The sequence below is a fragment of the Eucyclogobius newberryi genome, unplaced genomic scaffold, assembly GCF_026437365.1.
Source record: "Eucyclogobius newberryi isolate DKJ021-1_F unplaced genomic scaffold, fEucNew1.0.hap1 SCAF_2, whole genome shotgun sequence".
Lineage (NCBI taxonomy): Eukaryota > Metazoa > Chordata > Actinopteri > Gobiiformes > Gobiidae > Eucyclogobius > Eucyclogobius newberryi.
Window position 1 is genome coordinate 27,553,740 of NW_027315834.1, and position 25,246 is coordinate 27,578,985.

The 25,246-nt window shown below is 42.1% G+C and overlaps 2 protein-coding genes across 2 annotated transcripts in view; both read left to right on the forward strand.

Annotated features, from left to right (window-relative positions):
• Positions 1–25,246, forward strand: part of LOC140368045 (tetraspanin-8-like) — a 276,094-nt gene that overhangs the window by 178,252 nt on the left and 72,596 nt on the right. The window lies entirely within an intron of this gene.
• ccdc146 (coiled-coil domain containing 146) overlaps positions 1–25,246 on the forward strand; it is a 93,795-nt gene that overhangs the window by 63,808 nt on the left and 4,741 nt on the right. Inside the window, exons 18-21 of the mRNA XM_072454909.1 lie at positions 5,269–5,379; positions 5,497–5,634; positions 8,189–8,314; positions 10,412–10,534. Coding sequence (XP_072311010.1) covers positions 5,269–5,379; positions 5,497–5,634; positions 8,189–8,314; positions 10,412–10,534 — 498 coding nt within the window. The remainder of the gene's footprint in view (positions 1–5,268; positions 5,380–5,496; positions 5,635–8,188; positions 8,315–10,411; positions 10,535–25,246) is intronic.

The following is a 25,246-nucleotide window of genomic DNA, read 5'->3' on the forward strand; positions in this document are numbered from 1 at the left end:
ACTCTCTTTCAAAACACACATCTCATATATTCTTAGAGCCACATTGTCATTCTTCTTTAGAAATAAATATTCCTCTTAATTGTAGAAAACAATTAATCCACAGGTTGCTCTAATTTTCAGCTCTAAGGTTCAGCTCTAAGGTTCAGCTCCAATGTTCAGCCCTAAGGTTCAGCTCTAAGGTTCAGCTCTAAGGTTCAGCTCTCAGGTTCAGCTCTAAGGTTCAGCTCTAAGGTTCAGCTCTAATGTTCAGCTCTAAGGTTCAGCTCTAAGGTTCAGCTCTAAGGTTCAGCTCTAATGTTCGGCTCTAAGGTTCAGCTCTAAGGTTCGACTCTAATGTTCGGCTCTAAGGTTCGGCTCTAAGGTTCAGCTCTAAGGTTCAGCTCTAAGGTTCAGCCCTAAGGTTCAACTCTAATGTTCACCTCTAAGGTTCAGCTCTACAGTTCAGCTCTACAGTTCAGCTCTACGGTTCAGCTCTAAGGTTTAGCTCTACAGTTCAGCTGTAAGATTCAGCTCTAATGTTCAGCTCTAAGGTTCTGCTCTAAGGTTCAGCTCTAAGGTTCAGCTCTAATGTTCAGCCCTAAGGTTCAGCTCTAATGTCCAGCTCTACAGTTCAGCTCTAAGGTTCAGCTCTACAGTTCAGCTCTAAGGTTCACCTCTAATGTTCAGCTCTAAGGTTCAGCTCTAAGGTTCAGTTCTAAGGTTCAGCTCTAATGTTCAGCCCTAAGGTTCAGCTCTAATGTTCAGCTCTAAGGTTCAGCTCTAAGGTTCAGCTCTAATGTTCAGCTCTAAGGTTCAGCTCTAATGTTCAGCTCTACGGTTCGGCTCTAATGTTCAGCTCTAAGGTTCAGCTCTAATGTTCAGCTCTAAGGTTCAGCTCCAAGGTTCAGCTCTAATGTTCAGCCCTAAGGTTCAGCTCTAAGGTTCAGCCCTAAGGTTCAGCTCTAAGGTTCAGCTCTAATGTTCAGCCCTAAGGTTCAGCTCTTATGTTCAGCTCTAATGTTCAGCTCTAAGGTTCAGCTCTAAGTTTCAGCTCTAAGTTTCAGCTCTAATGTTCAGCCCTAAGGTTCAGCTCTAAGGTTCAGCTCTAAGGTTCAGCTCTAATGTTCGGCTCTAAGGTTCGGCTCTAAGGTTCAGCTCTAATGTTCGGCTCTAAGGTTCGGCTCTAAGGTTCAGCTCTAATGTTCAGCTCTAAGGTTCAGCTCTAATGTTCGGCTCTAAGGTTCAGCTCTAATGTTCGGCTCTAAGGTTCAGCCCTAAGGTTCAACTCTAATGTTCAGCTCTAAGGTCCAGCTCTAATGTTCGGCTCTAAGGTTCAGCTCTAAGGTTCAGCTCTAAGGTTCAGCTCTAATGTTCAGCTCTAATGTTTAGCCCTAATGTTCAGCTCTAAGGTTCAGCTCTAATGTTCAGCCCTAAGGTTCAGCTCTAATGTCCAGCCCTAAGGTTCAGCTCTAAGGTTCAGCTCTAAGGTTCAGCTCTGATGTTCAGCTCTAAGGTTCACTGCAGGAGAAGGATACAGAACTCACCACAGTGATTACGTTCTGAAGTAGAATACATCTGAATGCATCATTGGATGCAAGAAGAGAACAGCACCGCCTTTGTTTGTTTGTTCGTTCATAAAGCTCTAGTTGCCATTTTGCCTCATTATTGAACATGTTTGCTGAACTTCAGATCAAGTATTCACTGCTTGAAATCTCAGAAGATTTTTATTTTACAAACAAACTGAGTCAACACAGAGACAGGAAAAAAAGCCTTCAGCAGATTTGCTCCTGCCTGTGGAGCAAAACTGAGAGATTATTTAAATTAAATATTTTTTTAATGATTTTAAAGTGCTAGTTAAGGACTACCCACAGTGCCGATGCTCTTGTTTTACATAATTTATCTCTTAGTGTATGTGTAAGTGTGTTTGCATGTATTTGTTCATTTTATTGATTGTTTTACTGCATGTTTTATTGACATTTTATTTGGATTTCCTGTGTTTAATCTGTATTTAGTTTTTAACAGTCCTCACGAAAAAGGGAGTTTCCATTAATAAATAATATATTTATAAATCTATTATTTATAAATGGAAACTGGAAATGGAAATATTATATTTTTATATGTTTTTGCTTTTTAGTGAGACAAACAAACGATGACAATAGCAACATATAAATTGTACAGAAAAGACTATAAATAAATAATAATAATCTATATATTTTTTTTTTTAATTATAAAAAAATATAATAATAAATAAATAATAATAAATACATCAATAATAAATAACATAATTAAAGTATTGTTATTCTTTGACCAGTTGGTGAACAATAAAAGGTCAAGGTCACCATCTCCTTGTAAACATACATCGTAAACTCTGACACAGTTTTATATGTTGAGTAATAAAACATGGAAACATAGTAATGAGGTCAAAGGTTAATTGTATCGTGTGATAGTCATGTTGTGGTTATTACTCTGCAAGTTATGCCCTTGTTAAATAAGATTGTTAAAGTGCATATGTTTAGAAGTCCCTGGTCTGAGTCAGAACACCTCGTTTTAAACCTCTCCTTATTGAAGCGCATTTATTTAGTGCCATGCGTTTTATGGCCGGTGCTTTTCAGGTACCTTTCCTTCCGGGGAATGGAAATAGTCTGAGACACTTTATTCCTGTTGGTCCTTGCGCTCCAATTCCTTTGCTTAACCCGGCCGCTTTCGTTCCTTAAATTGTCCCGAGGTCACTAAAGCGTCGTGCTGTAGTTTCGTAAGTGACCCATATTTCCCATCAGCGCATTGGCTTTCTGTTGAGCCGATGTAAATTACTCCCATCAAAGACGCTATCGAAACGAGAAAGCCTGTTAAGCCCCTCAGATGCTGTTGCAGTTTGTAGCCGTGTGTGTGTCAGCAAAGGCGCAGAATTCTAATACTTTTTGTCTCTACAGTGTTTTGTCTTGACAGTTGTTGGCGTGCTCGTTTATGAAAGACAGGGCATGAATCAAAAACAGTTCAAATTAATCAAATGCTTAATCCCTGCCATGTACAATTCTAATACAGATAACAGAGCGCTTACCAAATCTGTCCCTAGTCGACCGTGACGGCGACTTACATGGGCGTTCCAGAATCGCGCCCTTTCCCTGTGCGCTCAAACAATTTATACATTTTCATATGGGGCGTCATATGAAGGTTGACGTGTTCTCCCAGTATTTTTCCATCCATTCTACTGCACAGAGATGTCCTTGGGCTTGGGTCTGCAGCTTTCTGCTTATCTAGAAATGTGGTCTGTGTGAGGCCAGTTTCAGCACAACTTAGACTGACTAAAATGAATACAATCTAAAGTTAATATAGTTGGTATTCCCTTATTATATCAAAGTACAGTTTTAATACAATGAAGTAAAGTTAATATTAGGTATTCCCTTCACCATACACTTTCAATTCGAAATTCCCGTGCATGTCTGGAAGTTCCCCCCAAAACCCAGTGTCTCAGAGGGTTCCTGTGGCGTTTTTTTCTGTCTTATCACACTTTGTCAGGGACTTGTCACCTTGCAGGAGCTCTTATAGGCGGTACGTTTTGCTGAGGAATGCATCAGGCGTGTTTTTTTATTCTTTAATCCCCAGTGTAAGACGTATCTGAGACGACCGCGGGACAAGGCCGACGGCGGGAGACTAATTCCGCCGCGCTGCTCCAACACTGATATTATTTACTCGTCCTGTTATGTCAAGTGTCCAATGGGAAATTACCTGCATAGTTTTCATTAGGCAGACTGGCTTTGGAATGACGGCGATAAAAATGCAGTTACTTTTGTGTTGTTTGGCTTGTCGATGGTTGTGAAGCTTGTTCTGACCTTGAGGCGGGTGATGTAGACAACATTATGTCAGTCTTACAGAAATGTGTTAGAAATGTATTAGTTGAGCTTTATTTATCAGACAAGTGTGAAATATCTGTCAAATGAATCACAAAAGTGCAAAAATATCACGTAATAGCATTTTTTTGAAAGTTCATAACATCACTTTTTTATTTTTAATCAGCTCTTTGGACTATAAACAATGTACTCACTATTCAAACTATATTGCCCACCTTCTCTTTTAGTTACTTGGGATTTGCCTAATTTGGCAGTTTAAGACAGTTTAAGTCAGAACATTTTTAACCTTGGTGTAAAGATTTTCCCTCATCATTATTGTACTCAAAGTTGTATTTCCATTGATTCATCCATAGTGATGGGACGAAAAATGTATTTACTTACAAAATACTGATTAGTTAGAATTCAGAATACTTCACACTACATATTCAGTTGCATTATATTGTAGCCTGAAAACATGACATAAGATTAAAACTGCTTTTTGTTTTACCGTTTGTTCTGAATTTATTTATTCAATAAGAGAACCTTGATCACAAAATAGAGGAGAAATTGCACATGCACTCACTATAAGAGCTGAGTTATGTATTTTTCTTAATAATAATCCAGAGCATCTCAAAGACTAAATTTCATGATCAAATACCACAAATATTACTCTGATATTACTCTGAAACGTATGAGCACAAATGTAGTAAATTTACTCAAAATTAGTATTCTGAATACGTATTTCCAGTACATGTATTCAGTTACTATGTTTGAGCAATCCTACACTGTCCTGCTCTGAAACTGTCTGTTTTCACCTTCCCTCTTTCCCCGCCCACTGCTCTATAAACACATAAATACCTGCGTCTCAGGTTTGCACTTTTGAACAGGAAGTCAATGAAACTGTTTAGCCGTTTTAGATCAATATTGCGGTTTGCAATGAACCAAATGTCAAATAATCATCGACATAATATAGTTTAATACTAAATACTCCCCTCAGAGTTGAGTTCTTGATTATTTATTACCTAAGCCTATAGCGCTTGTCGATGTAGGAAAACCAGAGCATCTCGAGGAAACCCAGCCCAACTGCCCTGGGAGTCCAACTCTGAGCCGCTCTGCCCTCACTTAAAATGACAAAACAGCCACAGAAAATCCACTTTCTATTTGTAATATTCAGCTGTGGTTATAAAGTAGCACATTTTTCACTCTGACACACTACACAAAGCATTGTTAGATCTATTGTTTAGCCTCAAGAACAAATTACTGCAGTATTACATTCAATATTTACCAGTAGAATAATAATGTGTATTTTTATTGGAGATTGCTTAGGCTCTTCTCTCCATCCCCTGCGCGGTACACTCTTGCATATTTCATATCTGTGAGGCCGGACCTGCGCCTTGGAGATTTTGTGGGCTCCCGAGTGCGTCTGCGCCTTTGTTATGCAACTTTTGCGTGTGTCTTTCAGTTGTCTGAAGCCCGAGATAAGACGGTGCAAGGCCTGAATCGAACAGTGGATTACAAAGAGCTCAAAGGCAAAGACCCCTCTGCGGCTGAACTGCTGAAGAAGATCGAACAGGTAAAACGGGCGGCGTGTTTGTCATTCAGGACGCTTATTTCTGGCATTTTTAGGAGAAAAAATTTTGTCCTTAAAAGCTGTGATCCACAACTGTAACAATTGCGTGTGCACGTGCAGCAGGAGGTGAGGCTAGCCGAGCGTGAGAGACAGTTCCTGGAAAAAGAACTCCTCGTGGACCAAGTGAGCCGCCTCATAACGCCACTGAGAGAGCGCACGGATAACTGCAGAGAGGACCGGCTCACGCTGGCTAAGAAGGTGCCGTGATGTATGGGTTAGACGGAATGAAGTAGAAGTTCAAGTGTACGAAGCAGCAGCAGCACTGTATGCCAACTTTGAATACTGGTGGTTAGAGGTGGGAGATGTATAAGCAAATGTATTGTATCACAAATAATGTTTTAGAGATATGCAATGATTTAATATATTGTCTGAATATTAAAAAACAAGGATCCAAAATAGTACTATATTCTAGTCTCAAAACCGTGAAACCAGCTAAATCAAATCAGAGCAAAATCATAAAACCATAAAAAAAAGTTTGTAAGATGAAGGAAAATGAATAAAAACACAGAGGACCACACAACTAATGTGTTTTTTAAAGCCAGAGAATAAAAGTGGGTTAAGATGAGACTTACTCCACTGTGGGAGCTGTTTGGACGTCTGGTTCTAGCGCTGCAGAATTGTGGACCAAGTGTAAGCGGGAACACAGTGGTCTAAGCGAAATGAGATAAAAGCATGCATAAATTGTTCAAAATATTTAAAAGACATAAAAAGATTTGACTTGATGCAAAAAAAGTCAGATTCAACGATCACATTCATATGTTTGTCAAATTTAAAATCACTGTCAATAGTGACGTTGGTGACTGAGGGTTTCACTTGTCTGAGTGGGCAGAAGCCCATGAGGGGATCAGGGGGGCAAACACAATGACCTCAGGTTTTCAGGCACCTGAATATGTCAGTATCTGACATCACTGCCTGAAGCAAAATAATCCCACAAAAAATATTTTTGCCAATATCGCGCCCCACTACAGATACATTCTCAAAAGGCTATTAAAATAACTCATCAAAAAGCTATAGTATAAGTATAAAGTGAAATTCTGCACTTTTGTGTGTAACTTTGCTGTCTTATATTTAAACCTCCACTAACATCACATTTTAGCACAATTTAAAATATCTTCAGATTACTGTTTTAAGGATAATAATAATACAAAATAAATGTACATTTTTGTCATTATCTGCCACCCATAAAAACAAGTTTAAAATCTTCATTCTTTTTTTAAATGTGCATTATTATGGCATGCTTTAGTTTTTTAAGTATTGTGCTGCGCAATAACATAATGCTATAGGTTTGACATTGTTTGCTGGGTGCCTGTCTTCACTCTTCACTCCCCATTTTGCGCTAAAATCTGTCCAGTAACGATTAGGACGGTAAAATCTCTACATAATCATCAAAGTAATACCTGTAAGACTTCGTAACACCTGTAAGACTTTTCCTTTCCCGTCATAGTTTGTCCCTCTGAAGCGAGCACATGAGAGGAAACGCTCCTCACACTATTAGCATTCTGACACTATTTCACTCATTCTCTTCTGTCTTTTCCTTTATTTTTTCACACAAAGTCAAGATCTGTTGCCGTAGTAGCGTGAGCCGCATGTTTGAAGCCCTGCAGAGCGGCCATTAAGAAGTTCACTGAGCATTACAAATTACAAGAACTTGCACTTATCTTTCACTTCAACTATAAATAGCTTTCTGCAGGAACGTGAGTTGAGCGGTGAGCAGCGATCTACAGGTACAAGGCATTTACAGCTTTCAGCTCTTATACGTGCCGTTTTCAGCACATAGAACATTTTGTCACGTGTAGTGTATTGTCATGTTCCAGACAAATTCTTCATCACTCCCGGATAATTACGCTGCGCTCCAGTCGTCCTCGGAAGTCAGAGTTTGGACCTGGAGTTTCTGTGTTCCCGTCATAAAACTATGACACATACATTACAGTTTATGCACCGTAACGACGAAATAAAGTCATTAAAAGCAGGAAAGTGCTAAAGTCAGCCAAAACGTGGATCCAATTAAGTAACCCGGACATAAATGATTACATTAGTAAATTATAAAATCTCGTTTGAAAGTGAATTTCTGCTTTTGTTGACACGTAGACGCTATATTTGGAATATTTGGAGCATAGCAGTGCATTTATTACTGCAGAAGCTCAACGGCAAGAGCAGTAAAGTGGACAGTGGAGAGCAACTAAAGGGAAAATAACACAAAGTACTATCAATATTTTATGTTATGTCAGATGTTAAACTTTCTCCAAACACAGGGAGCAACTGTTAACTCAGATAAACTCGCAGCATTAGCTCTCTGTTCTGTAGATTTTTTTATTTTTTTACTCATTGCATATCTCTTGTGCAAGAATTAGTTCAAATTAGTTATGGCTGCAAACTATGCTAATTGATTAATCTATTGAATATGTTTTTCTGTTGATAAATCATGGCAGATAAGACTGGAAGACTTGTGAATATACTGTAAGGGTTTTACTCAATTTGAACCGCATGAAGTTAAATCTATTTTCCCTGAAGACTTGATGATGGAGCATATTATTTAGACAAGGAGGATTTGTCATATTAAGCCCTGTACGGTTTTGGCTTAACTTCTGCTCACGTTGTAATAAAAGCTTTTATCTTAGCACAAGGGATGGTTAAGTGTCTGTGGATCCTTCAGACAATTGTTGATTACTAAATTAGTCGTGGATTGTGGATGACTTCAATCATTTATACACGTTTTAGTCTGCATTTCTAAAATAACGTTGTTTTCTTGCAGTCGAACGAGATGCGCTCCAACATCATCGACATCAGCCACAAACTGATGGCGACCTCGGCTCAGCTGGCCATGAGGCAGGCTCTGGTCCTGAGTCTGCAGCAGGAAATCAAGGACAAAGAGCTGCAGGTCACACGCTCTACACCTCAGACATGATCTTTGTAGAAGAAGTGTGTTACGCTAATGCTATTGATCACTCGTCACAAAGCCAGGCCGAGATTTTCTTTAGAATGCTGGTCCCAGTCCATTGTATTCTTCCCTGTAGAGCCCGCGATCGAACCAAAAAATCAACCGTCATTGATAAAGTCTGCCAACATTAGGACACTGGCATTTCCCGAGCACTAGTCATGGGTCTCAGCTTCTTTTTATAAGCAACATTTTGAAGACATTTTCCCTCATAAACTATAAAATACAGTTCTGAAATTGTAATCGCTATAAACCTGGCTCCCTCCAGACTGATGTGTGTACCACTCTGAATTGATTGGTCAAAGCGTCACAGAGGAACAAGCCAAGAAATCAAACTGTTGTTAAACCCAGTCAGAGAAAAGCACAGACCTCAATACAAAACGTTGCCGTGTTTGTTTAGATTCATCCTTTTGACCCAAACTACTGCAGTCTGCAGTCTGCAGTGGCCGGGCTCAAACCGAAGCCTGACCAGATGAATTCCCAAGAGTTTGTGAAACAAATATTGCAGGAATTAATCTGGCTGGCCAGGTTTGATCCTTATGGCAACAGTTCTTCATCATTCTGAAAGCTGTTCACGTTCACCCTCAAACTTTTCAAATAACCAACAATCATGAGCCCAACCCAGCAACCCTGTTTATATTTTATTATCTAAAATGCTTGTGTTTTAATTTAGATAACATTACCACTGCGTACAATTGGCCTCTGAGGTAACATTACATAAGGTTAATGTATCTTTTATTGTCCATTTAGAAAAGACAATCTAACATAAATTACAAAAAAAAATCGTTATTTAAAAACAGGCCATAAACTTGCCCATGCTATACACGCGCAACTTTAGCCTCTCAAGGAAAAACAGCCAATCAAAACTTTATTAATCAGAAGACAGTTGTGTTGTTGCTCCTCATCTATCACCTGTAATTGATTATATTCAGCACTCATAAAGAACGACAGAAGAACGATTAAAAAGAAAAATGAGGCAGTAATTGAGAAATACTTATCATGTACAGACAAGTTGTAAATGTGTTGTCGGCATATATTGGAATATCGATGACAACTACGAACAAATGAACAGTTTGAGGAGAATTTTGAATTGAAATGTTGCTGTTTTATTAGCATTATTAACATTATCTTTCACAAACCAAGCATTATTAACACTATATTTTACTTTTACGCATCAAGCAATATTAACACGCCTCAATTCGCATTACATTTCACAGCATCTAACGATTAATTCAAAGGTAGGTAGATTTCTTTATTTCAATTCCAAATGTTTGACTTCTCAGGCACATTTCCTGAATGACTCACCGTATTTTCTGGACTATAAGTTGCACCGGAGTATAAGTCGCACCAGCCAAAAAATGCATAATAGAGAAGAAAAAACATATATAAGTCGCACTGGAGTATGAAATGCGGTTGCAAGTGTGCAAATAACAAATAATAGCACATATGTCGCTTCGGAGTATAAGTATATAAGTATAAATATAAGTCACACCAGCCAAAAAATGCATAATAGAGAAGAAAAAACATATAAGTTGCACTGGAGTATGAAATGCATTTGCAAGTGTGAAAATAACAAATAATATCACATACAAGTCGCTCCGGAGTATAAGTATATAAGTACAAATATAAGTAAAAGTCGCACCCGGGCCAAAACTATGAAAAAAGGTGCAACTTATAGTCCATAAAATACAGTAACTATCCAGTAACAATCCAATAACTATATTATTAAACTGTCACATTTCTACAGTGATACATTTATTTCCCCCCTGATATCCGTCTCTCCGTCAGCCGCATACATACATATTTTAATTTCACTTTCGCGGTATAACCTCTCGCAGCTGCCGTTTGCCTCCATCCTCCTCCAACCCGCACAGAAACGCCATATTTAGATGTACAACTTTACCCGCTCTCCCACACTAATGCTACCATCTGTTTTTTGGAGTGGGGACACAAATAACGTCGGCGGCGGTGCGCGGAGAGCTCTAAGAATACAAAGTGAACGCCGTGTCTCTTCTTGGCTCCCATGTGTGTGTCTTTCAGATGGACAGGTGCCAGAGGCGGCTGGAGCAGGACCTGCCCCCCTGTCCGGAGATGGAGGAGGAGTGGAGGAGGATGCTGCGGGACAAGAAGAGGAGGCGGCGGGACAGGGAGGCGGGAGAGAGGGTGAGCGGGGGTTGGCCTGAAAGCGCAGTGTCTTTCGAAATGGCAAATGGGCACTCGCAATATCTTGTGTATTCTTGACTGTATCTGCTCGTTATGAAATTAAGTTGCATCCAATTTTGGGATGGAAATAGCCAGGGGACTCTCGCGAATGCCCTTGAATTTCCGCATTATGTTTTAAACGCAGTCGGAAAATAATCTACCGTATTTTCCGAACTATAAATCGCTCCGGAGTATAAATCGCACCAGCCCAAAATGCATAATAGAGAAGAAAAAAACATATATAAGTCGCACTGGAGTCGCATTTTTGGGGGACATTTATTTCCAAGACCAAGAACAGACATTTCATCTTGAAATGCAATTAAAAATAATAACAGATGAGAGAACATGGTGAATAAGTGTACGTATGCTAACGCTAACACCTTCAGCTACATGACGCACAGACAGAACTGTGGTAAGTGTCTGGTATGTTAACGTAACATATTAACAGTTATTCAGATAACTATAGCATAAAGAACATGCTAACAAGTTTACCAAAGCATCAGTTTTACCCCAAATCACTAAATCCATTAAATTCTTCTTCCTCTGTGTCACTTCTAAACAACTCCACAAACTCCGTAGGTAGAGGAAGTGCAGATTCTTCTTCTGCGTCGCCTAGAGCCTAGAGCGCCCTCTTGTGGTTGTCAGTGTGAAAATAATCAACATGTGAAATGCGGTTGCCAGTGGGAAAATAACGAATAATATCACATATTAGTCGCTCTGGACTATAAGTCGCACCCCGGCCAAAACTATGAAAAGGTGCGACTTATAGTCCGGAAAATACAGTAATTTGGTCAGTTCAAGCAGCAGTTGGTTTAGTGTGAGATAATGGATCATCTCAAAATGGGTTGAAGCTGAAAAGACTTAATATTTTTTGTCTGGGGGGGGGTGGTTGAACCTACATTTCATCTTTTTGTTGCTTTGAAGCTTCAATACGTCGTTGTGGCAGTAATTGTTTTGAAACTCTATCAGCAACGAACATTAGGACAACATTAGGCGGCGAGTGCGTGCGCGGAGCACGACGGGTGCGTGCGGGGGATCACGGCGCGCCTTGGCCGCCGCGAGGGGCGGGGCATCGCCGTCGCCAACGCGGCTGGTGCAGAAAAGTTGGAAAATCTTTTTTGCGGCAAGACGCGGCGCAGCAAATGATCAAGAGATTTGGCTCTAGTGACGTGCCGCACTGACCGAAAGAAGGAAACAAAATAAACCCGTATGAGGTTTCGGCCAATCACAGAAGACGTGACATTCTCACTGAGATGAAAGCGCGTGTTCTGCTTCTGTCATTCTGACATGTCTAAGGTCTAAACACAGGCAATTGACAATTATAGGTTTTGACAAGAAACATTAGTTTCTCACTCTCTCATCCTCTTGAGACTATCTCAATGTGGTCATCTCACAGTTTGGGTTGAATGTGATGTGCTGGTTGAATGTGATGTGCTGTAGGGCCCCTAGGGCCCGTGGACCATGTGGATTGAGTAAACAAACATGCGCGACAGGTGACATTATTTGGAGAGTTCATAACTTCTACATATAAACTTACCAAAGGATGTTCAGGGATGTTCACTAGAGGTGAGAAGGGTCTATCAAGCTACCATCGTTTTATCAACGCGTAACATTTTATGAGAAGCCAGACAGTCTTTTAAGGGGGGAGGGGGTCCGGAGGGAGACGAAAAAAATTAAGTCTTTTCAGCTTCAACCCATTTTGAGATGATCCCTAAGTTTGGTTATAGTCACCAAGAAGGTTGAACAAACCTCGAGTTTATTAAAGGCGGTATGGACGATTTTTCGGCAATTTGAGAACGCAGGCGGAAGTGCGCATGCGCACTCCCCCTTGCGGACCGATACAACACACACGTGCGTTTGTTTATTAGCGCAACGGAGCGCATCGTATCGCTCGTCTCCCGTAGATTTCTGTCCACTTCTGCGTCAGCTCGAACTGTCTTTCTCCGTCTTCATTTTGCCCCGTACACTGAGGGAACTATATTATGATAGATCCGTGCGCTTAGGCACGCGGAAACGTGGGCACGAGCCTGACGCGGCTGCAGGTGAGCGATAGGTGCGTTTTATGATTGATACGTGGCAGGACAAATGATTTGTCCACGCCATGAGGAAATATGATAAAAGAATTTGCTGAAAAAAATCGTCCATACCACCTTTAATTCTGAGTTATCCGACTCAGGCCGATGTAGACTTCCAGGTTTGGAGTAGAGTTTATTCTTGGGTTTCTCAGAGGACAAACAATGGAGGCAAGAAAAGAGGATTCATGGTAAGCCAAAAACAGGCTGCTATGCTAGAGAAACCGGAATTAATGTGATTGTGGACATTGTATATGCAGTACCGTATTTTCTGCACTTTAAGGCGCACTTAAAAGCCTTTAATTTTCTCAAAAAACAACAGTGCGCCTTATAACCCAGGGTGCAATTCTGGATGAATTCTGGTTGCGCTTACTGACCTCGAAGCGATTTTGTGTGCGCCTTATATATGAAAAAATATGGATCTGGTGCGCCTTATAGTGCGGAAAATACGGTAATAATAAAATGTCATGTCAAGTTGAGGTTAAATTTCAATGAAGAACATATTACCGTATTTTCCGGACTTTAAGTCGCACTTTTTTTCATAGTTTTGCAACTTATACTTACATATGCTTATACTTATACTCTGGAGCTATTTGTTATTTTCACACTTGCAACCTTATTTCATACTCCAGTGCAACTTATATATGTTTTTTTCTTTTTTATTTGGCATTTTTGGGCTGGTGCGACTTATAGTCCGGAAAATACGGTGTATTATGTTTTTGTAGTGTGACATCATGAAGTGTAACAAAGTCAATTTACAATTAGCATTTCATTCATAAATACATTTACATGACAACTTAGTTAATGCATGTGAAATAATAAATTACATTAAAAAAGAGTGGAATAGTGAGTTAATGTAGTAACTGACCCCTTTAGGTTCACTCTCTGCGAAGCTTAAAACGCAGTAGCAAAGATCCGAGTCTAAAATATGTTCTAACACTGGCCCCAAATCCTTATTGAAATAGAATGTGATGCAAATTTTTTAAGCTCTGTATATTCACGTGTTTGTTGCGTTTTCATAATAATAAGTAGTGCTACTGATTTTGTGCCTCAAGCATACAAATGTGGTAGTTGTCTCTTGTGATTTTGTAGTATAAGTATATTTCGCCCGTATTTTTCGACGTTACGAGGAGCTTTTCCTTCCTTCTTATACTGCAACTGGATCTGTGAAATAATCTCTGTATGCAAATATTTTAAGCTTCTTATTTTTGCCTATTGGTTTTTCTTTTGATACATGTGATAACAAAAAATTGAGTATTTCATAATGCTGGTGATCAAACATGGCATCTTCAAGTCAGGATATAAATGCTGTGTCATTTAAGCTTAAGCATTTGTTGAAAATAAAACATTTGATGATTTGGGGTTATTTTTAGAAGATGAAACAATAGAAAAAGAAAAAATACAACAACAAATAATAATTTAAAAATGTATTGATTTTTTTCTTTTTTAGAACATTAAATAATAGCCCGTGGCTGGAGAGCCGTGGCGCGGTCAAATGGCCGCGCAGTTTCAGGGACCGCGGCATTTCCCTTATAGGCCGTTATAGCCTCATGGCTAACCCTAACCCTAACCTTAACCCTAACCTTAACCCGGCGCGGTCTAAAACGCGGTCAAATAGCGGCGCAGTTTCAGGAGCCGCGGCGCGCGGCCGGCACAAAAATAACGCTTTTTTTTTCGGCCGCGACACTCCCTAAACAGTAAGGGAAAAAACAAAATACTACAACAAATAATACATGTTTTTAAAAAGTAATTATATATATATATATATATATATATACATATATATATATATATATATATATATATACATATATATATATATATATATATATATATATATATATATATATATATATACGTATATATATATATATATATGTATATATATATATGTATATATATATATGTATATATACGTATATATATGTATGTATGTATGTATGTATGTATGTATGTATATATATATATATATATATATATATATATATATACGTGTATATATATATACGTATATATATATATATATATATATATATATATATATGTATGTATGTATGTATGTATATATATATGTATGTATGTATGTATATATATATATATTAGAAAATAAAACAATAAGAAAAAGACAAAATACAACAATCCTGACATATGCAAGTCACGGTGGCAAATAGGTCCAAAAACACATGCAGCATTCTCTTCTTTGCCAAAATTGTCTGCACAAAACTGAATGCAAATGTTATTTTCTTTACTTTTCACATATCTGTTGCTTTTGAGGATCGATTTGCTTGTTTATTCATGCGCTCATCCTCTCTGCGCTCCCAGGGTCTATTATTATTTGTCTTGCGCGCGGCCCTCAGATCATATGCCAGTGGATAAACTGTTCATATGCATGAGGAAATGGCCATCTCTTTGAAGCTGCCGCTGCGGGTTTAGCCACGCTTCATTTGCATGCCGTCGCGGGGCGGAAGTCAAAAGCAAAAACGTTAGATTTCGGGACATTACTTTCACAGCGGCACACCGACATGAGTCCATCAAACACACTGGGACGTCGTCATGGTTTCTCCCCAGATGTCCTCAAAAGTTTCAGTGTTTTGGTTTGGGCAAAACAAGAAGAAAATGAACAGCCAGCGAGTGAGTCGGCCCTGAAAGCAATTATGCATCCTCTGATTGGCTTCATGTGAATATTGCAATATTTATGAATAAACTAGATTTGAACCCAACGGGTGATATTCCAAATTGTTCCTGCCAGTACCCTTCTGTGGCACCAAACTCTGCTTCATTAGCCTGAGAATAGATGTTTGAACGGCCCACTCGGCTTTAATCGATATGATTAATAGATTTCATTCTCGTGGATAATGTTAAGGTTAATTTAGAGCGGCATGCTACAAACAATGTATTTTTTCAAACTGGCAGGCAGAAAACATAGAGAAAAAAAAAGCCATGACATTTGTTTTGGGGCGCTGCAAAACTTGGAATCTTCTTATCCAAGGTCAATTAAAATTACTTAAAATTATTCAGACATAAATAGTGTTAGATAAACATAATTATAAGGCTCCACGTATGCTTGGTAGTGACTATTTCTGTTTGTTTAATTGGCTCTACTGTATATCCGTGTCAACACTTGTACAACACACGTACTTGATACTTAATGTTAGTGAGATCACAGGCGCAAATAGCTTGTTTTATGCATTGATGCAACAAACGCTGACCACATTAGCATATTGACACATGCTAAACATCCATGTTAAAGCATGTGCAGATATATATAGTCCTCCCGTTCCTTCACACTAAATGAAATAAGCCTCGGCTCCTCTGCACCTGCGTCAGCCTCTCCAGATAAATCCATCGCCATCAGTAATAATTTAGCAGCCATCCATTTGCCCTTGAATGACTGACTGCCGAAGCCCCGCAAGTTTATTTTTTACGCCGCAGATTGTCGTGCCAGCTGTGATTTGACAAACCCCGGCAAATTATGAAGGAAGACGCGGCGCGGAAATGACTGATGTGTGTGATTTGTTGTGGCTAACATATTGAAGTCAAGTCGTGTTAACTGGAGGAAGTGACTTTACTCTGCGAAGTGGCATATTATTTATGATTTAGTTGTTAGCGTGCCCATTAGCCGTACTAGAGGGCCAGCTAATGTCCCTTTACCATTTATAATTCCGTACAGACATACCTTTAAAATAACACAAATGGTACGGTGCTTGGTCTATTCACAATTATGGGGAGAAAAAAACAACATCAATGGATTCTATTGCTTATTATTATTAGGCTGGGCCAAAAAAAATATGTCTGTTTGCCGTAACCTGATCGACCCAGTAAAAAACTAGCCGACTGAGAAAAGAATATCAGCATTTTGTCAAAATTATGCCAAATTCTTTTTTTTTTTGTCCTACACAAGGAGAGGAAGATGAAGAAGAGTCTCCCTGGAATAAAGCCGGTTGGTCTCTGAAGCACTGGAAGAACAACTTTTAGGACTACGACAAAGTCTGGGGAATGAGGTCTGGCGGTAATGCGACACTCGGCTGTCGACTGCCATAAAACAATAACAACAGCAACAACAGTCTAAGGAATAAAGTCTGGCGGTAATGCAACACTCGGATGCCAACCGCCATAAAACAACAACAACAACAACAACTATTCTAGTCACAAAGACATATCATGACCTCATGGGCTTTGTAACACCAAAGCAATGGAAGGAGTATTTTACGGACTACGACAGTCTGAGGACTACGAAAAGTCTGAGGAATAAAGTCTGGCGGTAATGCAACAATTGGATGCCAACCGCCATAAAACAACAACAACAACAACAACAACAACAACCGGCTTTATTCCAGGGAGACCCTTCTTCATCTTCCTCTCCTTCTTTGACGTTCGGTGCTTCCACCGTACAGCTTTATTCTTAAGGCTTCATTCTATAGGCTTTAATATTTCCACTGATGTCGCTGCTTGGTAGCCGTGCGTCTACGAGACTGGGCGAGGACAGGAGACCACCCCCACCCCCATCTCGTCACCCCGATCACTCCGACTCCCCAAAAGCAGACCCCCATCACTCCGACCCCCACCCAGCGCCCCCAACCTATTTTCTATATCTGCCCAATCAAGCTCCCTTGCTCCAAGGAATCCCCCTGCAGCTTTAGCAATGATCCTGATCCTTTCAGTTCTACTTTGAGTCTGAGCAGCACAGCCCACAACATCCACCATAACACAAATGGTACGGTGCTTGGTCTATTCACAATTATGGGGAGAAAAAAACAACATCAATGGATTCTATTGCTTATTATTATTAGGCTGGGCCAAAAAAAATATGTCTGTTTGCCGTAACCTGATCGACCCAGTAAAAAACTAGCCGACTGAGAAAAGAATATCAGCATTTTGTCAAAATTATGCCAAATTCTTTTTTTTTTGTCCTACACCTCGCCAACTAACCGACCGTTTTTTCAAAAAAGCGCTGTGTTGAAAAATGTTGTAGCCCTAGACAACTTATTTATCATCCCAGGGGGGAGATAACACATTGCACGACGCATAACCATTTACATTTTCGGTCCTCTATATACTTCTGTATAGACCAGACCATGCAGGATTAAACATGTTTATCTTTTGTTTGTTAATTTGTCATGTTGTTGTTGTTGTTGGTGTTTTATGGCGGTTGGCATCCGAGTGTTGCATTACCGCCAGACTTTATTCCTCAGACTTTGTTGTAGTCCTTAAAAGTTCTTCTTCCATTGCTTTGGTGTTACAAAGCCCATGAGGTCATGAGATGTCTTTGTTATTGTTGTTGTTGTTTTATGGCGGTTGGCATCCAATTGTTGCATTACCGCCAGACTTTATTCCTCAGACTTTTCGTAGTCCTCAGACTGTCGTAGTCCGTAAAAGTACTCCTTCCATTGCTTTGGTGTTACAAAGCCCATGAGGTCATGATATGTCTTTGTGACTAGAATAGTTGTTGTTGTTTCAGAGACCAACCGGCTTTATGTGAAGGTTTCAAGAGTGGAGGTCCCAAGTGTGCACAACTATTCTAGTCATAAAACACCAAAGAAGAAGAAGAAGAAGAAGAGCTAGTCCCCGGTCTGGAGAGACGGGAGATGGCGGAGGAGAGTGGATCGGTGGTCGAAGACGTTCTGGACGGCGTGGAGGAGCAGCCTTTTCCGGCTGCACGTGCCCGGAAACGTAAAAAGTCCCTTAGCTCGTCCGAGGGTTCTGGGAATGAGCAGCAGGATGAGGCTGAAGCTATTGATATCCGGAGTGAGAGCAGAGACTATAAGGTGATCATAAAGCTTGCACAGGATAGTGCATCCTTTAAGGAGTGGAATTCAGTGGCATTGTCAAAGAGCCTAACTGTAGCTGTGGGAGTGATCAAGAGTGCGAGTGTCCTTAGAGATGGCTCGCTGCTGGTCGTGTGCAAGGACGCGGCTCAGCAACGGAAGGCGATTGGAACTAAACGTCTGGGTGGAAAGGACATTCTTGTATCTGATGCTGAAAGAAACACGGTCAGAGGAGTTATCGTAGGTGTCCCTACGGCGACGTCTGTGGATGAAGTTAAGGAGAATTTGACTGGAGCTACGGTGGTGGACGCTAGGCGGTTGAAGGTGACCCGGTCTGGGGTAAGATGTGACAGCTTGTCGGTAATGGTAACACTTGAAGGGAGGTGCCTGCCTAGTAAGGTGTTCATTGGGTTCATGTGCCATGACGTTAGGCCATATGTTCCACCGCCCCTGCGTTGCTTTAAGTGCCAGCGCTTTGGGCATATTGCAGCGGTCTGTAGAGGGAGGCACGTCACACCTCCCACACTCGTGATCTCCTGCACATCCACCACATCTTTGCCTCCCTCCACAGACCGCTGCAACATGCCCAAAGCGCTGGCACCTAAAGCAACGCAGGGGCGGTGGAACATATGGCCTAACGTCATGGCACATGAACCCAATGAACACCCCACTAGGTAGGCACCTCCCTTCAAGTGCCACCATTACCGACAAGCCGTCACATCTCACCCCCGACCGGGTCACCTTCAACCGCCCAGCGTCCACCACCGCAGCTCCAGCCAAATTCTCCCCAACTTCATCCACAGACGTCGCCGCAGGGACACCCACGATAACTCCTCTGACCGTGTTCCCCTCAGCATCAGACACAAGAATGTCCTCTCCACCCAGACGTCCAGCTCCAATCGCCTTCCGCTGCTGAGCCGCGTCCCTGCACACGACCAGCAGCGAACCATCTCCAAGGACACCCGCACTCCCGATCACTCCCACAGCTACAGCCAGGCTCCCCGACAATGCCACCGAATTCCACTCCTCAAAGGATGCACCATCCTGTGCAAGCTCCATGATCACCCCACAGTCTCTGCTCTCACCCCGGACATCAATAGCCTCAGCCTCACCCCGCCGCCCATTCCCAGAACCCTCGGACGAGCCAAGGGACTTTCCACGTTTCCGGGCACATGCAGCCAGAAAAGGCCGCTCCTCCACGCCGTCCAGAACGTCCTCGACCACCGATCCACTCTCCCCCTGAGGACTACGAAAAGTCTGAGGACTACGAAAAGTCTGAGACAGGGAGGCCTTCATGGATCTAACGAATAAATTCTGGCGGTAATGCGACAGGACTATGATAAAACACCAAAGAAGAAGAAGAAGAAGAGCTAGTCTCCGGTCTGGAGAGACGGGAGATGGCGGAGGAGAGTGGATCGGTGGTCGAAGACGTTCTGGACGGCGTGGAGGAGCAGCCTTTTCTGGCTGCACGTGCCCGGAAACGTAAAAAGTCCCTTAGCTCGTCCGAGGGTTCTGGGAATGAGCAGCAGGATGAGGCTGAAGCTATTGATATCCGGGGTGAGAGCAGAGACTGTAAGGTGATCATAAAGCTTGCACAGGATAGTGCATCCTTTAAGGAGTGGAATTCAGTGGCATTGTCAAAGAGCCTAACTGTAGCTGTGGGAGTGATCAAGAGTGCGAGTGTCCTTAGAGATGGCTCGCTGCTGGTCGTGTGCAAGGACGCGGCTCAGCAACAGAAGGCGATTGGAACTAAACGTCTGGGTGGAAAGGACATTCTTGTGTCTGATGCTGAAAGAAACACGGTCAGAGGAGTTATCGTAGGTGTCCCTACGGCGACGTCTGTGGATGAAGTTAAGGAGAATTTGACTGGAGCTACGGTGGTGGACGCTAGGCGGTTGAAGGTGACCCGGGTATCTGGGGTAAGATGTGACAGCTTGTCGGTAATGGTAACACTTGAAGGGAGGTGCCTGCCTAGTAAGGTGTTCATTGGGTTCATGTGCCATGACGTTAGGTCATATGTTCCACCGCCCCTGCGTTGCTTTAAGTGCCAGCGCTTTGGGCATATTGCAGCCGTCTGTAGAGGGAGGCAAAGATGTGGTAAATGTGCAGGAGATCATGAGTATGGGAAGTGTGACGTGGGTGCAAAACTGAAGTGCTGTAACTGTGGGGAAGAACATAGCTCTGCCTACGGGGGATGCAGGTTTAGCAAAAGAGCTGCTGAGGTGCAGAAAATAAAGGTCTCTCAAGGTATATCCTATGCAGATGCAGTCAAGAAAGTTTCAAGTAACGAGTTTAGAGTAAATACAGAGAGAGGAGCCAGCGCTGCTCCCAGCCAGGGCGAAATGAGAGAGGCCAGCGTGGCTCCCAAGAAGTGTGAAGGTTTCAAGAGTGGAGGTCCCAAGTGTGCAGGTTCCAGAATTAATGAGAATACCCTGGTTGTGGATAGAGAGGATTTTGTACTCTTTATGGTGGATGTTGTAAACTGTGCTGCTCAGACTCAAAGCAGAACTGAAAGGATCAGGATCATTGCTAAAGCTGCAGGGAGATTCCTTGGAACAAAGGAGCTTGATTGGGCAGATATAGAAAACAGGCTAAAGGCGCTAAATGGGAGTCGGAGTGATGGGGGTCTGCTTGTGGGGAGTCAGAGTGATCAGAGTGACGAGATGGGGGTGGGGGTAGTCTCCTGTCCTCGCCCAGTCTCATAGACGCACGGCTACCAAGCGGCGACATCAGTGGACATATTAAAGCCTATAGAATGAAGCCTGAAGAATAAAGCTGTACGGTGGAAGCACCGAACGTCAAAGAAGGAGAGGAAGATGAAGAAGAGTCTCCCTGGAATAAAGCCGGTTGGTCTCTGAAACAACAACAACTATTCTAGTCACAAAGACATATCATGACCTCATGGGCTTTGTAACACCAAAGCAATGGAAGGAGTACTTTTACGGACTACGACAGAGTCTGAGGACTACGACAAAGTCTGAGGAATAAAGTCTGGCGGTAATGCAACACTTGGATGCCAACCGCCATAAAACAACAACAACAACAACAACAACTATTCTAGTCACAAAGACATATCATGACCTCATGGGCTTTGTAACACCAAAGCAATGGAAGGAGTACTTTTATGGACTACGACAGAGTCTGAGGACTACGACAAAGTCTGAGGAATAAAGTCTGGCGGTAATGCAACACTTGGATGCCAACCGCCATAAAACAACAACAACAACAACAACAACAACAACTACGAAAAGTCTGAGGAATAAAGTCTGGCGGTAATGCAACAATTGGATGCCAACCGCCATAAAACAACAACAACAACAACAGTCTAAGGAATAAAGTCTGGCGGTAATACAACACTCGGATGCCAACCGCCATAAAACAACAACAACAACTTCTAAAGAATACAACAAAGTCTGAAGAATAAAGTCTGGCGGTAATGCAACAACTTGGATGCCAACCGCCATAAAACAACAACAACAACAACAACTACTATTCTAGTCACAAAGACATATCATGACCTTATGGGCTTTGTAACACCAAGGCGGTGGAAGGAGTGCTTTAACGGACTACGACAGTCTGGGGACTACGAAGGGTCTGGGGAGTGGGGTCTGGCGGTAATGCAACAGTTGGATGCCAACCGCCATAAAACAACAACAACAACAACAACAACTTGGATGCCAACCGCCATAAAACAACAACAACAACAACCGCCATAAAACACCTAAGAAGAAGAAGTAGTCATGAAAAACAGAGGCTAAAACTGAAAATGAAAAGGGTTATTTCAAGAAGACGAGACAGAGAAGTTCTGATCCTTATCTACAGCGGCGAGTCACAACTTCCTTCAACCAACTTTTGTGGACATTTACATTTAAGCTTCCTCGTCCACAAACCCTCTGCATTATTATTTTCAATCTCATGCATAATGCGTTGCAATCGTTAAAAAAGCTATGAAGACGTACAACTACAGTAGGTGGCGGTAATGTAACACTGTGGATACCAACCGCCATAAAAAAACAAAGAAGAAGAAAAAGTAACCAGGATGTCAGGATCCAGTGTCATAAAAGCCAAGATTCCAGAACATCACTACATTAAGTCCACTCATTAGCATAAAAACACATACTTTGAAGAAACTGAAAGAATGAAGTCTAAGTCTAAAAAATAACGTCCAATCCAGATTAAAGTCATAAAAAGAAGAACTTCTAAAGAATACGACAAAGTCTGAAGAATAAAGTCTGGCGGTAATGCAACACTTGGATGCCAACCGCCATAAAACAACAACAACAACAACAACAACACTCTCCCCCGCCATCTCCCGTCCCCTCCAGACCTGTCATGTTGTTGTTGTTGTTGTTGTTGTTGTTGTTTTATGGCGGTTGGCATCCGAGTGTTGCATTACCGCCAGACTTTATTCCTTAGACTGTTGTTGCTGTTGTTATTGTTTTATGGCAGTCGACAGCCAAGTGTCGCATTACCGCCAGACTTTATTCCCCAGACTTTGTCGTAGTCCTAAAAGTTGTTCTTCCAGTGCTTTGTCCTCCAGTGCTTTGACAAAGCCCAAGAGGTCATGAGATGATTTACGTCATAAGGCGCTGGTACAGCTGGCAGCCCGGTGTAAACGCTCTCTCTTCTTTCTCACACTTATTGTGCTTTATCTCCTATATTTTGTAAATATAGTTAGTATATTTTTTCTATTTTACTGTACGAAAGGGACACGCGCTGGAATAGTTTTTTAATTCAACTGTTTTTGACTTTTTTCGGCTGGATTTGAGCGTTTTTCGTTGCGTTCGTTGTGTTGTTGTGACGTGAGCTAGCTCCGAGCGAGCCCACCAGCCCCCCCCCCGCGCCCTCCGGCCGCGCTAAAGTACGGCGTGTCGTCGGTACACGTTTATATACACGTTTATATGAAAGAGGAACTCCACGAACGATCGGGACACGCATTGGAATCGCTTTAAATTAACTTGTTTTGACTTTATTCGGCTGGATTGAGTGTTTTTGTCGTGTCGTTGCGATGTGTTTTGGCTCCGGCCCCGCCCCCCGGCTCCGGCCCCGCCCCCCGGCCGGTGCCGTACCGCGTTTATACAAAGGAGGAACTCATGAAACTGCGGACAACAGTCGTCTTACCCGGAGATCGTCACGTTATCCCGTCGCAATACTGACCTAACCTAATACTGATGTGCAATTCTGTCGTATGTGCAATTGCTGTTGGAATTCATGTGCAATTCATGTGCAATTACTGTGAAATTCATGTGCAATCTATGTGCTGTCGTGACACATATTCATGTGCAATTACTGTCGGGATCACATGCAATGGTATTTATTTATTTGTCTATGGGAGTTTTTATTTATTTATAGGAGATCTTCTACTGAAAGTGTTTTTCAGACTTCCTATAAGTGATCTGTTCTTCTGTATCTACCTCTGTATCTACCTGCGTTGCACCAATGAAATTTCCCCATGTGGGACAATAAAGGAATATCTTATCTTATGCCCTTGTCATTGTCGTTGTTGTTGTTTTATGGCGGTTGGCATCCAATTGTTGCATTACCGCCAGACTTTATTCCTCAGACTTTTCGTAGTTGTTGTTGTTTTATGGCGGTTGGCATCCGAGTGTTGCATTACCGCCAGACTTTATTCCCCAGACTTTGTCGTAGTCCTAAAAGTTGTTCTTCCAGTGCTTTGACAAGCCATGAGGTCATGAGATGCCTTTGTCATTGTATCCTATAGAAGTTCTTCCTCCCCTCAGACTTTGTCGTAGTCCTTAAAAATTCTTATTCCATTGCTTTGGAAGTACAAAGCCCATGAGGTCATGGGACGTCTTTGTTGTTTTACAAAGCCCATGAGGTCATGGGACGTCTTTGTCGTTTTATCCTTTAGAAGTCCTTCTTCCATCACTTTGGCGTTTCTAGGCCCATGAAGTCAAAGCGCGTTAGAACATCCTCTTGCTCCTCATCCTCGGCTCAGTCTCCAACACCCCCCACCTCTATAAACGTTTACCCAGCCCTGTGCTACATAAGTAAGCAACCACAGCCTGACACAAACCCTGTGACTGGATCGCCAGAACGTTCCGCAGATTGAACTCCCGCCCATTATTCCGAAACCACAAGGCCAACCCGGCCCTTTCTCTATCATAAGCCTCACAGCAAATCAGCACATGCTCGACAGTCTCTGGCACCCGACAGTGACCACACAGACTGGTCGGATGTTTGCCTATCCTACTCAGTGACCAATTGAGTCCAGTATGGCCAATCCTCATGCGGGCGAAGGCCCTTTCCTCCCACGCGTTCCTGCCCATAGACCCGCAAGGACCCACACTACCCTGTATGTGATAGAGATGCCGTCCAGTAACACAGTGGCTCCAAAATTCCTGCCAAAGGCCGACCACATGACTCTTGATAACGGGCTTGATTTCAGATTTGCTTAACTCAACCGCCATATCAATTGATGGCCGCCTAAGGGAACGTTTAGCCAGTGTATCAGCCATTTCGTTACCATCCACCCCCACATGCGCAGGGACCCAAATGAAGGAAACCCTCACATCCTTCCTGGACAGGGAGAGCATCAGACAGAAGATGCCATTCAAAACATCCTGTCTGCAATCCGATTTCCCAGATTTAATGCTTTGCAATGCAGAGAGGCTGTCAGAGGCCACCACAATGCCGCAACACTGCAAAGCAGATTCCGCCCATTCCAATGCCAACCGTATCGCTATGAGTTCCGACGTGAAAACAGAAAGGCGATCTGTCAACCTCTTCTTGACCGCCAGCCCCAGGTCAGGCACAAAATAAGCGACGCCAGTACGCCCACTCTCAGGATCCCTAGACCCGTCGGTATAAATAAA